Here is a 13,445-nt window from a genome sequence, read left to right as displayed (position 1 = left end):
GCAAACGTTAAATAATGGACAGGAAAGAGAGGAGGATCTTTTTTTTTTTTTTTTTTTATGTCTTGACAAGTTAGTAAAGAGTAGCAAACATTTAGAAACACAAAAATGGGCGATATTGTAAATACTTGATGAGTCGGCCTGCTTTTGAGTACAACTTCAGGATGAACCTAAAATGGTAGTTTTGTCGTTTTACTGTCACAAGGCAGCGATGGCTTTGGCTGCCACTCTCCGCCCTAGCGGCAGACTCAAGTCGGTGACAGCCAGGACCACTTTGGGTTTGGCCAGAGCTGGAAGCTTCACTAGCTCAGAGACCTGCAGGCACAGAAGAATAGGGGCGGGGGGGGGGGGGGGGGGGGGGGGGGGGGGTGGGAGAGAGAGAAATGAACTCATGCAACAAACCACAAAGGAATTCCAAACATCTGTCGAGTCAACCTCATTTTTCAAAAATAAGCACTTAATTCAGCTATTTTCCAGTAAGGTTTGTCCCGCCCTGCTACTCCCTCCCCGTCCACTACTTGTCTGTCCTGACTCACCATTGTAAAGGGCATGAACTGCAGGATGCTTCCACGATTTCCCTGCTCCAGACACTCCACGCATTCCTCCATGAAACTATGCACAAACTGGGTGTGAGGCCCGGCCATTTTGGAGCCCAGGATGGAGGAAATGAGGAGGAAAAGGTTGGCTGAGGAAAGGGAACCGGAGCTCATAAATTCTCAGGGATGAAGTTACATCATTGTGTCTGCGTTTATATTTTTGACACGATATCTTCTCACCCAGCACGCGGTTGAGCGGCTCTCTCATGTTGACAGTGTGGAGCTGGGAGGCAGAGAGGAAGCTGCTCATAGATCGATCTCCTGCGCACAAAATACGTCCAAAAAGGAAAGCTCGAGGCCAGGAAGTACCAGCGTGTCGTGGCCGTCACAATGTCATCGTTACGCAAGACTTCCGCTGGAGACTGAAATTCCTAAAATTACCTCATGAGACACGTTTCGGTTTCTCATTGAGAAAATAGCACTACGAGCGACTCGGTTTTGGATCGTTTTTGTTTCGTGCAAATTACTCGAATTCCACGAAATGGAAAGAACTAGACAAGATGGCTGGCTACTGACCTGGACTGGAAAGTGCGACAGGCTCGTCCTCGTTGGAGCTGAGAAGACGCATGAGCTTGGAGGGTTGCGTGTCGTCCAAAGGAAAGAGGTTGCTGTAATCCTGCGAGGCCCAAAAATCCCCGTAATTGACACACAACATACATGACGGTAACAAGGCGTGACTCATCCGCTACCCGCTTCACCTCGATATCTTCTCGCTGTCTTCTACGTTGATGAGCCGAGGAGGAACCTTTATGGTTGGACGAGTAGGAGCTGAGCGCGCACCACACGGACAACCTGAGGAAGCATCGGGACTGGGCTTCAACACCAGACAAAGAAAAACGACAAATGGTTGTCTTACTTGGCCAGAGCTTTGCCAGGCGGGTCCACCAGGCTGTGCCAGTGGGCAGAGTCGGTGAGCAGGTTGGGCACGATGGTGCCCAGCAAGGTCAGGGTGATTTGCTGACTGTCCAGACAGAAGATGCTGTAAAGCAACTCCACCACTCGATGGGCCCACTCCTGGCGGGTTTCCTTGAGCAGCTCCTAAAATTAGATGACACGTATCAATATGACCGCTGCCTATATTTATCTCCACACAGGCATGGTGAAAGTTTAGTAAGCTTTCTGGATTGGCTCACCTACCTTGACCAAATTATTGGTGAACCAAAAGACACCGCCCATGTTGAGCAGACTCTGGAACAGGTGCAGCGCTCGACTGTCCACCCAGCCTTTGCGCAGCACCGCTTGGAACTGCTTGGTGAGGGCGGCCCGGATGGGCTCCTTGGCCGGCAGCAGGTTGCGGTAGGGTATGGGCTCCTGGCCCTCCATGGGGGGCCGCAGCATGGCCGCCGTTTGCTGGAAGACGTCGGCACACATGTGCTCCATGATGGAGCTCATTATTATCACGCTGGGGGGGAAGCACAACGGGAGAGGGTCCAAAAATTTTTTGGGGAGTACAATGTATTATGCCATTAAAAATTCACTACAAACATTTTATTTGGGTATTTCTGGGAAGCTGGAACACAATGGCCCTTCTATTCATTTCAATTGTGAAATATGATTTAAGAATCAATTAGACTTGTGTTTTTAATACTGGTGGAGTCAATTGAATGTGTTTCTACCGTTCGCTGTAAAACTGCAGCGTGTTTTCGCCATAGAGCGGAGTGACGAGCTGCCGTATCATGGTCTGAGGCTTTTCCCTTTCGTCCCGCCCCAGCATCCTGACGTGGGCCACCAGCCACGCCACGGCACAGATCGCCATGCTGCAAACTTTGCCCTTAATGTTGTCAGTGATCTTCTGCAATCAAAGGAGGTGGTGGTGGTGTCAAAAAGAGGAAGGTGCAAGTGAATGGAAGAGAGTGTGCATCCGCTCGCATCCGCTCTGAGTCATAGCAAAACTTCAATGGAAGAAGGAAACGGAGACACTAATTAGACAACCCTGGGTGATGTCATGCTTACCACACAGTCACTACTCACTTTCCGAAGAACATCGTGCTTACTTGCGTGACCCGCTGAAGAGAAAAAGTCGGGACAAACCTGCACGGCCTCCACCGACAGCACGCCGTTCTCCCAGGCGTTCAAAACTTCCAAAATGGCCGCCGGGGTGCTGAGGCAGATTTCATGCCATTTGACTTGACTGTAGGCAGAGAAATTTAGAAGGGTGAGCCACGTGAAATAGAAGTGATAAAAAAAGTACAATGTTTCCTCGGCAACCGTGCGCCCGGGTTAAAAATGGGACTTCGCTGTCATGCAATCTGTCTAACCCGGAAATTAGTTTTGCAACCCACACAAGCTTCATCTCAGAGGAGTTGTTGAGCAGGGTCACCAGACTCTCTACTTTGCCCGGCTCGGGCCTGAAGCACGGGTGGTCCGGGTTCAGAATCTTCCCTTCTTCGGGCATACACGTTTGCAGCCATGTCTCAAAAAAAGGCGTCTCCCCTGAGGGACTGGGGTCGGACAGGACCACCTGTTGGAAGGAGACAACGCAAAAGCAGATCTAGCTTTGCTAAATAAAACGCCTGTGGCGCCATCTTGTGGCTGTGCACTGAAAACGGATGTACAAGTGCTGACCTCAGAGCCGTATGTCTGCACCACGTGGCAAAGCATCAGGAAGGAGATGTCGAAGAGCAGGGCCCGAACGGATGCCGACTTGGCTGCGGAAGGATAGGAAAAAGTTTTTAGGACCAAACACATAAAAAAAGTTAACGCATCGAGTCGTTATTGTACTCACATCCTTCGCCACTGATGTGCTTGGGAAACTCATTCAGCCTGTCAACAAAAACAATGTCGCTTTTGTGCACAACTTACAAGCAACATGGTGTACCTAATCAAGTGTCCGGCACGTGTTACTCACTTGATAAATTTCCGTGCGAAGGACTTGAGTTTCCCCGTGGCTGCTGCGGCGGCCAGGAGCAGATCCAAGCTCTTGCCCGACAACATGTGGCCGAGGACACCCAGAAGGCCCTCGGGAGATTTGGAGTGGTCGGCGTCCACCGTCTAATGGGCCAAAACGGAAGTAACACAAAATATAATTTTTTTTATTATTATGAATAGTGTACATACTGCACACTAATTATGTGCAGTATGTACACTATTCATAATAATAAAAAAAATAGAAAAACCCGCTTTACCTTGAGAATATTGGTCACGGTGGGCTCAGCTCGGAGGATGAGGCCCGGGTTGGGTTGGATATTTGCATTCTCTGCCGTTTTCAGTTTTGGGCAGAACTTCCTGTCCTCGGTGCTGAATCAAAGGTGCAGAGGAGTGGGGGCGGCGGATTGGGCGACAGGTTCGAGGGAGGAAAGGAAAACAAGAGGGGGGGGGGGGTGATAGCACATTAATACTTTGGAATATAAAGATCAAGGTTAGGACAAGAGGACAGTGTACCGTTTGGCTGTGAGAACTTCTGTGTTGGCGTCGGACAGGAGGCCGAGCTTGTTGCACTCTTGGAGCAACATGCCCAAGCAGTCGCAGCTAAGAGGAAAATGATTTGGTGTTTAGGATCACAACTTCTTTCCATCGTCGGGACGGGAAGGCGGCACACTCACTTGCATCGTTGATCCGCTTTGTCCAACAGTGGCGTCAGTTTGAGTAGGTACTGAAAGGCGACGTTCACATCCTCCGTGAAGTCCTGCGAAAATAAATGTCAGATCTTACAGCCTCTAAAAAGGAGAGCGTCCAAACGTGGTTTCACCTGTCCTTTGTCACCCTGGGGGTATTTCTTCAGCCGAAGCAGAACTTGTGGAATCTAGAGATGGAGAAAGAAGAGACAGTCACTTATTTAGAGGACCTCATCTTGCCATCAAATGAGTCGAGCGTTCACCTTGAGGAAGGTGAAAGCGGTCCATTTGAGCTCCTCGGTGCCCTCTGGTGACTCGATAAGGCCGGTGAAACAAGCCTTCCAGATCTCCAAAACAAAGAACGGACTCGGGACTTTCTGCCGAGGACCGATTTGATCAAAGTTGTTGCGAAATAGTTTTTTTTCCCAGCTGAAAAAATGTTCTTACCTGCATTCTCTTGATCATCATCAATTGCTCAACCATGGGCTGCGTCTCCCCCGTTAAATTCATGGTCCCTTCCAGCATGATGAAGGCGTGGATGGACGGGAAGGAGGCGTGCAGCAGCGGGTCGCACTGCACGGACAGCATCTGCGGGATGCTGAAGATAAAGTCGTCCGTCAAGAGAAGCTCAGGGAGCTTTGCGTTGACATTTACATAGGAAGGAAAAAAGGAAGCGAGGCGTACCCTTTCACCAGCGACAAGCTTTCCTCCAATTGCGTCCGCAGCGTTGGGTTCGATATACAGCTGAGCCCGTCGCTCACTTTAAGAATGGCTTGCTCGACATTACTCCAGGAACCTTGCCGAGAAACCAGAACAGCAAAACATCAGCATGACATGAACGGCAAGGTGACAAATTGGTTAGGAGTCTCCCGAAATGGGAGACCTTGGTCTTCCAGACGGGCGATGTGCACCAGGGCTCGGTTCTTGGTGCTGCTCATGAGTTTGTGCAGCCTCTCGCGGCACTCGGACAGACAGGCCTCAGGGGCGCTCAACGGACCCGGCTCCCTCAGGTTCTCGCAATAGTAGGCGCAGCCCTGCAGCAGCCACACCGCCACCCCGAGGAGGGCGCGACACAGCCCGATGCATTCCTCCGCCTTCCCGTGACAGCTTCAGAGTCACACACGACGCAGAAAGGGGAACCGAGTGAACGGCAATTTTTCTTTTAACATTTCTTTTCAGGTCACAGTGACTCACGTGAGGCGATTGCAGAACATGTCCATGATCTCCAGGAGAGACTTGACGCACAGATCCCGAGAAAAATCATCAAACTACGAGAAGAGGGACACATTTAATGATGAAGATTTTTTTAAACGAACTCGACAATGGTTGTTGAGGTTCTTACCTTGCTAATGGCCATGAGCACACTTGAGTAAGACACCATCTAAAGACAGAGAGAAGACAATCAGAAGATTGCAAATTTACAATATCTTTTTCAAGCGTTCGAGTTTATCGGCTACCTGTGAACTTATGGCGTATTTGAGGTAGGACAAAATAAGTGGGTTAGGAGATGGACCAATCAACGCCTGCTCCGTTAATGTCTCTGGAAGATACACAAAGAGGAATACAATGCTCACAATGTTTAATGGCCGTCGTAAATAGCAATGATTGTTCCAACCTGCGAGGTTGAGATACTCCCATGTTGCTCCCTTTGGAAAGTTCTTCTTGATATTTATAGCCCATTGGTAGTCACTCCAGCGTTCCTTCCAAGCCTGTAAAATGGCTTGCTTCAGGTTGACCACCTTCATTCTAGCGAGGAGAAAATGGCTAAAACAAGTTGGAGACAACAACCACAATAATAGGATCCAATTTTATGCCTGAATGGACGCTTGCGCATCGCTCGCTGCATTCATTAACTTCTTGAGGTATGATAACGTGATAAATATAATACGAGATTACCCATTCGAATTATGGGCCATTCATTTGTTCCTTACCTTGAGTGATATGTTTTCAAATTCGTAACATTTATCTGGTTTTAACTCTCGGCGTCAATAATACTCAGATATCGAGCGCGAGCGACGCCATTTTGCTTTCAGTCATGCAAGCGCTCATTGGTCGAAGAGGATAACAATATCCTCTACGCTGATTGGCTAAATTGAAGACAATAGTAACAAAACAGTTCATATATTTGACCGCTGAGTGTCGCCCTTTACCACGAAATTGGGTAATTTGGCAAAAATATGGGTAACAAAGCATTGAGGAAACTTAGTCATATTTCGACTTTTATTTATTTATTTTTTACTCAAAGAAGCTCCTAATGCAATTACAGTATTTGTGTCAGTTGTGTCGACTTCTACAAGTAGTATTTGAAAAGGTTGTTTTGGAAGAAACAGTCACCTTCTCTGAGCTCTGCATCATTGTTTATAAAGAGGCATTGTACCCTATTCAAACCACAGACACTTTTTGAAGAACTTGGATATCCCATGGAGGCAACAAAGGCGCCTGACACTGGAGACGTCCTGCTGGCAGGAGATGGACCCCTGTGTCCTGGCACGGTGAAGGCAGGTAGGCCGTGGCAAGCTGATGCACTGTTTAGAGATGTCTTATCTCTTTTCCTTCCACTGGGAGATGAAATTGAGAGGGGTGTTGACAGAAGAACCTGTTGCGCCATCTCCGTGTCCATTCTCACGCTTTGGACTGATGCACTTTTGTTGATTGAAGCTTGCGTCAGCACAAATACAGTAATTGTTGGTATGATATGAACTAAAATAGATTCTTTATTGCTTTGACTAAATGAAGGGGGAAAAAAAATATGGCCAATATGTGTTGCAGCAGCAATCTGTAATTCTAAAAGCTTCATATTTTGCATTTGCTTGCACATTTTAGTGGTGTTTTGAGCCCTACAGTATAAGATGCACTGCTACCTTTAAAGCAAGCAAGCAAACGTTCAGCAAACAAATGAAGAAACTCTGAAGAAGAGACTCAATTGTTAGAATCCATCTTTTATATTTGGCCCAGATGAGGATAATCTTTATGGAAGGTAATCCAAACAAGTGGCTCATGACTTGCCTTAATTTGTATTTTTTTTCCACACTGCAATTGACTTTCATAACATCTGTGAAAAAGCCCCAGTAGAAGAAGAAATAGCATTTTCTGTTATCCATCTGTATCTCAATTTCTGGGTAGTTTATCTCAACATGCCCTTGATTGTCCGGAACCTCTCTGTGTGTCTAATTATTGTGAAAGCTACACCGCTTTCATATCACACAGCGGCTATTAAAAGTCATCTCGTTTTCCTCAACAGTGATCTGAGAATCTATTGTGCTCATTAACACCATTAATCCGGACAGAAGCTTCACTCGTCGTTGTCCTGAAGTGTTACATAATGAAACTTGGTAGAGGGCTTTAACGTGGCCTCCGCAAAAAAAAAAAAAATGGATACAACGACCCATTGATCTGTCGAATCCTCTTGTTGAGTTCAGCTTTGCCTAGCGGGGTTGCTTGTGTGTCATCGTGATTAATTGATGAGCCTTCTTGAATAATTGGCCTGAGACCATGGAATCATTTGGCTGTGGTGACATCAATCTTAAAGCACCCTTCATGGTGATGTATCACCTTAGCAACCACATTAGTTGCAAAAGAATAAACACGCAAACAGGAAACACATTTTTTTCCCCCCACTTTATTTTATTGGAATGATTTATGTGACTGAATGAAAATCGAAAGCCCGGTATGCAATTTACTGGGCATAGGAAGACTTCTACAGAGGTCAAAGTTATTTTCCAATCATCCCTTTAAGAGAAATATATCATTTGAAAATGTGTGAAATTTAAATTCAACTATCAAAGAAAAATGACAAAATATATCAAATCCACATTTCGGCCATTCTTTGTTGATAAGGTGTCGAGACAAAGCATTTAAATCCTTCCCAGAAGGCAATGTGTGCTTGTTCTCTGGAAAAAAAAAAAAATTGTGTCATAATTTTACATTTTACAAAGAAAATCATCACTTGATCAATAAATGTCACGAACCTAAATCAATGGAAGGGCTGACGAGAAATAAAAACATTCTAAACCGACGTGACCAATTTTTCATGGTCCTTTCCTGAGCTTTCAGTTCCTTAGATATATCAAATATATTCTTATAAAAAGACTTTTCATATTATTGCCCGACACTCAAAAGTAAATCTACTTTCTAATCTAATGTCAGATATATTTTCTTTTCTTTGCATTGTGTTCGAGCATTATTTCGCGGTTGGAAGTACGTATGTCAAAGAAAAGGAATGTACAGTAATCTAGTCTTGTACTGCCCTCTTGTGGCCTAAACTGGACACTACAACTGGTTTTATTTATCGTGAAAACATAGCAGCATACTGGCTCTGGAAACTGTGCACTATTTTTTTTTAAAAAGCCGCGAGGAAACAAAATCAAAGGTGTGCTTCTGTGTTTATTGCTTCTACCCAAGATTTGGTCCAATAAAATTCAATCTTTTTTAATATAATCAATTATTTAATAGGGTTTTATTTTTCCTCCTGATATTATGAAAAATATGCATAGATTAATTTTGGAGGAAATACATCATGAAAAAAAAAGTAGGGGGTGGGGTTGTTATAGTTTTAGTCGTTTTAAAACTTCTAGAATCAAATAAAAAATAGGAAATAAGGGGAAAAGTCTGAAAGTGAAAAATGACACATTAAGGTGCTTATTTTGAAATGTCGCCTTCTTCGGATCACAACTCGTGACGTTGCAGTCAGGTATTTTTTTTTCCTCCAATGCCTCGCCGCATCTTCAATTTGATATATCTAGCAAATGATGCAAGCAATACGAATAGAAGAAAAAAAGTTGATGGAATGCATTCTACTTTCCTAACTTTGAGACAGCACACAGACTAGACCTTAACTAAGAAATGTATTTACACCTTCAATTCAACAATTGGTTATATAGCTCATTAGTTTTGTTTCCACACTCAAAGTGACCGCGTGAAAAAAAAAAAAATTCAAGTTTCCACAAAGGAAGAAGACGTTTCCTTGATTGTGCTCATTCCTCGCCGCCATTTCTTAAGCTGCTTACTTTTTATAATACGTCCATTCTTCTCTCTCAAGAGTTTCCTATGGCACGTTGCATCGTTCTGCATCCGTCATATTTCCGATTCTCTCCGATAAGACCTTTGATCCAGAGTCCTGGTGGCTTGTAAGCGTTCAAACTCGTGCCGGCTGTTCCGGTCCGGACTGAGGTTTGCCAGGGCCATATTGCCGCCGCCGAGATCCTCCTCCTCCTCCTCTTCCTCCTCTTCCCGGTTGAGAAAAGCCAGCTCGTTTTCATAGCAGAAGGAGTTGGAAGTGGGAACGAGAAATTTGTTCTCCAGCATTTCCTTGGCACTGCATCGGGGGGTGGACGGCACCTCGTAGGTTTTGTGGAAGTGAGCGTAATCCACCTTGTAGAGGTTCTTCTCTTCAAACAAGACGGGCTCAAACCTGTGTCCCCAAAGGATCTCGGAGGCTACGTAGGAACTGCGCGCCTGAGCGGTCATGGCCGTGGCTTCCACCATGCCCTCCAAGATCACCACAACCTCAAAGTCAGACGTCTCCAGGTCTTGTTTGCTGATCCCAAAAAGGGGGCTGGTCTCGTCGATCTCGTGGAGGATGGTGATGGGCGAAACCAAGAAGATCCTGTCCAGGCCTTTGTCGAAGCCCACGTCGATGTCGATCTGGTCCAGGGGGATGTACTCTCCTTCGTCGGTGATGCGAGGCTTGATGAGCTGCGCCCTGACGTGGGCCTCCACAATGTGGCTCTTGCGGAGGTTCCCCACCCGCCACATGAGACACAGTTTTCCATCCCGCATGGCAATGACGGCGTTGTGGCTGAACAAGAGCGTCTGCGCTCGCTTCTTGGGCCTGGCCATCTTGGCCATGATGGCGCCGATCATGAAGCAGTCGATGATGCAACCCACTATGGACTGGAACACCACCATGAAGACGGCCACCGGGCATTCCTCGGTGACGCAGCGGTAGCCGTAGCCGATAGTGGACTGCGTTTCGATGGAGAAGAGGAAGGCGGCCACGAATCCGTTGACTTGCAGGACGCACGGGGTGAAGTTGTCGTCTCCGGCCGGGTTATCCAGATCCCCGTGCAGCAAAGCGATAACCCAGAAGGCCAAGCCGAAAGCCAGCCAAGATAAGACGAAGACCAGAGTGAAGACCACCAGCATCCACCGCCAGCGAATGTCCACGCAGGTGGTGAAGATGTCCGCCAGGTAGCGCTGCGACTTGTCGTCCATGTTGGCAAACTGCACATTGCACTGGCCGTTCTTTTTGACGAAGCGGCTGCGGCACTTGCGGCGCGTGTGGATCTTGCCGTTGCCAAAACCGTTCATGCCGTGCATGGTCGTGAGACGGAGGCCCTCCTCCTCCGAGGACACGATGCTGTAGCGGTTGATCCTTCCCACGCTCATACTCCCGCCACGTCCGGCTGCGGGATGGGCGCAAACCGGCCGGCCATGGAGTCCCGGCGTGCGGTCGAGACCCCTCGCGGCTCGATCACTCGGAACGTCGCATTTTACTCGGCCGGGAAGCTGGGAGGGATGCTTGCGCTGGAATCCGGTCCCTAGAAGGAAAAGGTTGTTTCATCATTTGTTTTGCCAAAAGTGAATCTATTTGTTTACGGTGCATCAGCTGCATGCCGTGCAGATGTGACAAATCCAAATCCTCTGTTCTTTTTTTTTTTTTTTTGCCGTCCCCAATTGCTCATTGTCCTTTGCAGCAGACTACTTTTGAGTGGAGGATGCTGTGCAACTGTGCACGCTTACGTTAACTCCCAACGGGCCGCTATGTGTGCCACTTATTCCGTGGACACGCAGTAGCAGATGCCGCATGCTGGGATGGAGGGAGAGGGCGGGGCTGGGGGGGACTCTACTTGACCCCATTGTGTACAACTTGGCGTATTTATCATTTTGGGAGGATGCGTAACATTTATATCAGCATTGCTTCATGACCTGAATGATGTAATTATATTCAAAGTGTTGGAATGATGTCATGCTGGATTTTGAACCTCAGGTCAAGGGGCTTCTACCCACGAGAGACCAAACTCCGCCCCCCATGGGCACAAACAGCTTTTACCGCCTGTGTCTGCCTGATTTGGGCCCTGAAGGGATCACTCATGTGCACTCCCAAATCCCACATGCCCGGCCGCCTGGCCTTGGGCCAAAGTTGCCCAAATCCGGATCTGCAGTTTCCCAAAGGGGGGGGCTTCTACTCGGATCAGGTACGGTTGCGCCCCCCAGATGAAGATGCTGGATGACGACTGAACTCAATGAGTGACCTGAGCAGCCCTCCCCACTCTGTCCATCATAGCAGTGTCGGGTGTCCACTCTATTGCCTGAATGAAAGTAAAACCCCTCTGGGAGTCTTTGGCATCATTAGATAATTACTTGTGTCATCTCTACTGATCACCTGCACCCCTGCAATTTGGTATGCTCTTTAAAATCAAATTCAGTGTTTCCCAACCTGAGCTGGAATGGAAAAATAAATTATATAATGCGCAAGTCGAATTATTTGCTCGTCGAGTCTTCCTAGCCTGTTCTCAGGGGGCTTTGAGAGCAGCTTCCGCGAGGGGAGCCGAAACCGCTGATTAGGATGAACAGAACGCATAATTGGCTGTGCACAACAATGGCGGCGATTGGGAGGATAATGAAGTGGAGTGGGAGAGGGCACTTCAACGAGCGAGGAAACTGAGATGAGCCGCTACCACGAGGCCATTGTTGAAGGAAGAGCCCCGGGCGGGCTCGGGTCAGGTGGATTTGCCTGGGTCTTCTCAAGTGACCCGCAGGTATTTTCCTATTAAAAGCCACAGCGCTTGAACATGTCGTCACATATACGCGGCTCACGATTTTGCATGAATCGTTTTTGAGATTCAGTCTGACTCCGCCCCTCCGCGCCGGGGTCTCGTCACAGGTGGCCCCTAAGAGAGGTTCTGGTGAGAAGTGCTTATTAGAGAACTGAGTCACCTCGTGTCATTGCAGCAGCTGTTGAATTGTATGTTGTCGGGTATGAGGGATTATTATTTTTGTTTTTTTGCAAGATGCACCTGTCGCCGCTCCGCCGATTCAACACCTGACTCTCCTTTCAATGATCATTCCCGAGCTCTTTATTTATTTTATTTTATTTATTTTTTATTCCAAAGGTCTTTATTTATGCATCCGGGATGACGCAAGACCCCTCTTCATTTGAAATAATATTTTTTACAGACTATACTCGTTTAGATAAAGTTGGATCCTTTTTATTTTTTTTTTAATGACATCCATCAGAGGATGTCAACCCACCTCGGCCACTAAAAGTGGGCAGAGATGAAAAGCAGGATGAGGTCATGAGGCTATCTGGCCGCGCTGCATTTGGCTCTTCATTCGCTTTGTTTATGCCGTTCGAGAAGAATATGCAACAACACTCAGCTCTCAGGTGTTATACAAGTTTGTTGCATTGAATCACTCGAAATGGTCCACTTGGGAGATGAGTGCCTAAAATGCTGGATGAATTATTTGCTGCACGGCAACTGATTGAACACGCTTCATTTTCATTTCTTACCTTTCTTTTTACCAGTCGTCTGCCAGGCCGCATGTAGAACGAAACGAAAGCATCTTTTATTTTAGTCCACTTCCCGAATCAAGCGCTCCATCATCCTGAGCTTTCAGTAGGCTTGGGCTCCCTTTCCGGTTCTTCATCCTCGCTTGGTCGGAAAAAAGGCGGAGAATCGGATCGGGAAAATCCACTCTGTCGAAAGAAAACGAGTTGCATCAAAACAAAAAAGACTGACTTTTACATCCGTCCAATCCTTCATGTGTTCACGTCAACTTCTGCGATGCCGAGACAAGCCGTGAAATTGTCTGAGAGTTCCTGACCGCTTATGAAGTGAACATCTCTCTCTATCAATCTTTGCGATCCGATCTCGTTGGACTGCCTCTCTCTCTCTCTCTCTCTCTCTCTCTCCTTTCTCTCGCTCCCTCCCCACAAGTGTCACAGGAGCTGCCATTTGCAGCCTACCTCTCTCTTCTCCTTCTCTCTATCTCTCCCCTCCGCCCCTCCCTCCATCATGGCACCACCAGTTGACATCAACTTGAAGCATCCCTCAGAAAACGGAGGCTGACAATCCCTCCGTTGTGTCCCATCACACGTGAATCTGAAAGTAAATAGAAGCCTGTCCGTTTTTTTTTTTTTTTTTTTCTTAAACAAAGACTTCCCACATAAAATTAAGAGGACAGATTTTCCTAAGCCCATCTGCTCTGCTCTCGTTATCTCGCCTTTCTTGAAAAGAGCTTATTCGCCACCTTCTCGCTTCAGGTCACCATTTGTAATATTTCGAGACCAAAAAAA

At 47.0% G+C, this 13,445-nt stretch overlaps 2 protein-coding genes across 2 annotated transcripts; both read right to left on the bottom strand.

Annotated features, from left to right (window-relative positions):
• Positions 1–31: 31 nt before the first annotated feature.
• med24 (mediator complex subunit 24) lies at positions 32–6,192 on the bottom strand. The gene is made up of 26 exons (XM_037278493.1): positions 6,079–6,192; positions 5,763–5,893; positions 5,605–5,687; positions 5,490–5,528; positions 5,342–5,415; positions 5,031–5,254; positions 4,832–4,943; positions 4,595–4,745; positions 4,411–4,524; positions 4,282–4,335; positions 4,136–4,218; positions 3,975–4,061; positions 3,719–3,830; positions 3,442–3,584; positions 3,319–3,356; positions 3,159–3,241; positions 2,876–3,054; positions 2,625–2,724; positions 2,210–2,385; positions 1,731–1,995; positions 1,450–1,631; positions 1,292–1,385; positions 1,110–1,209; positions 774–854; positions 534–682; positions 32–312 (listed from the first exon to the last, which is right to left on the bottom strand). Exons 2-26 carry the CDS (start codon positions 5,890–5,892, stop codon positions 196–198), a joined length of 2,970 nt encoding a protein of 989 aa, XP_037134388.1. The 5' UTR covers position 5,893; positions 6,079–6,192; the 3' UTR covers positions 32–195.
• A 2,676-nt stretch (positions 6,193–8,868) lies between these two features.
• kcnj12a (potassium inwardly rectifying channel subfamily J member 12a) lies at positions 8,869–13,032 on the bottom strand. The gene is made up of 2 exons (XM_037278523.1): positions 12,660–13,032; positions 8,869–10,686 (listed from the first exon to the last, which is right to left on the bottom strand). Exon 2 carries the CDS (start codon positions 10,532–10,534, stop codon positions 9,221–9,223), a length of 1,314 nt encoding a protein of 437 aa, XP_037134418.1. The 5' UTR covers positions 10,535–10,686; positions 12,660–13,032; the 3' UTR covers positions 8,869–9,220.
• Positions 13,033–13,445: the final 413 nt, after the last annotated feature.

Source organism: Syngnathus acus, chromosome 19 (genome assembly GCF_901709675.1).
Source record: "Syngnathus acus chromosome 19, fSynAcu1.2, whole genome shotgun sequence".
In the NCBI taxonomy this organism is placed as follows: domain Eukaryota; kingdom Metazoa; phylum Chordata; class Actinopteri; order Syngnathiformes; family Syngnathidae; genus Syngnathus; species Syngnathus acus.
This window is presented reverse-complemented; position numbering and strand designations above follow the sequence as displayed.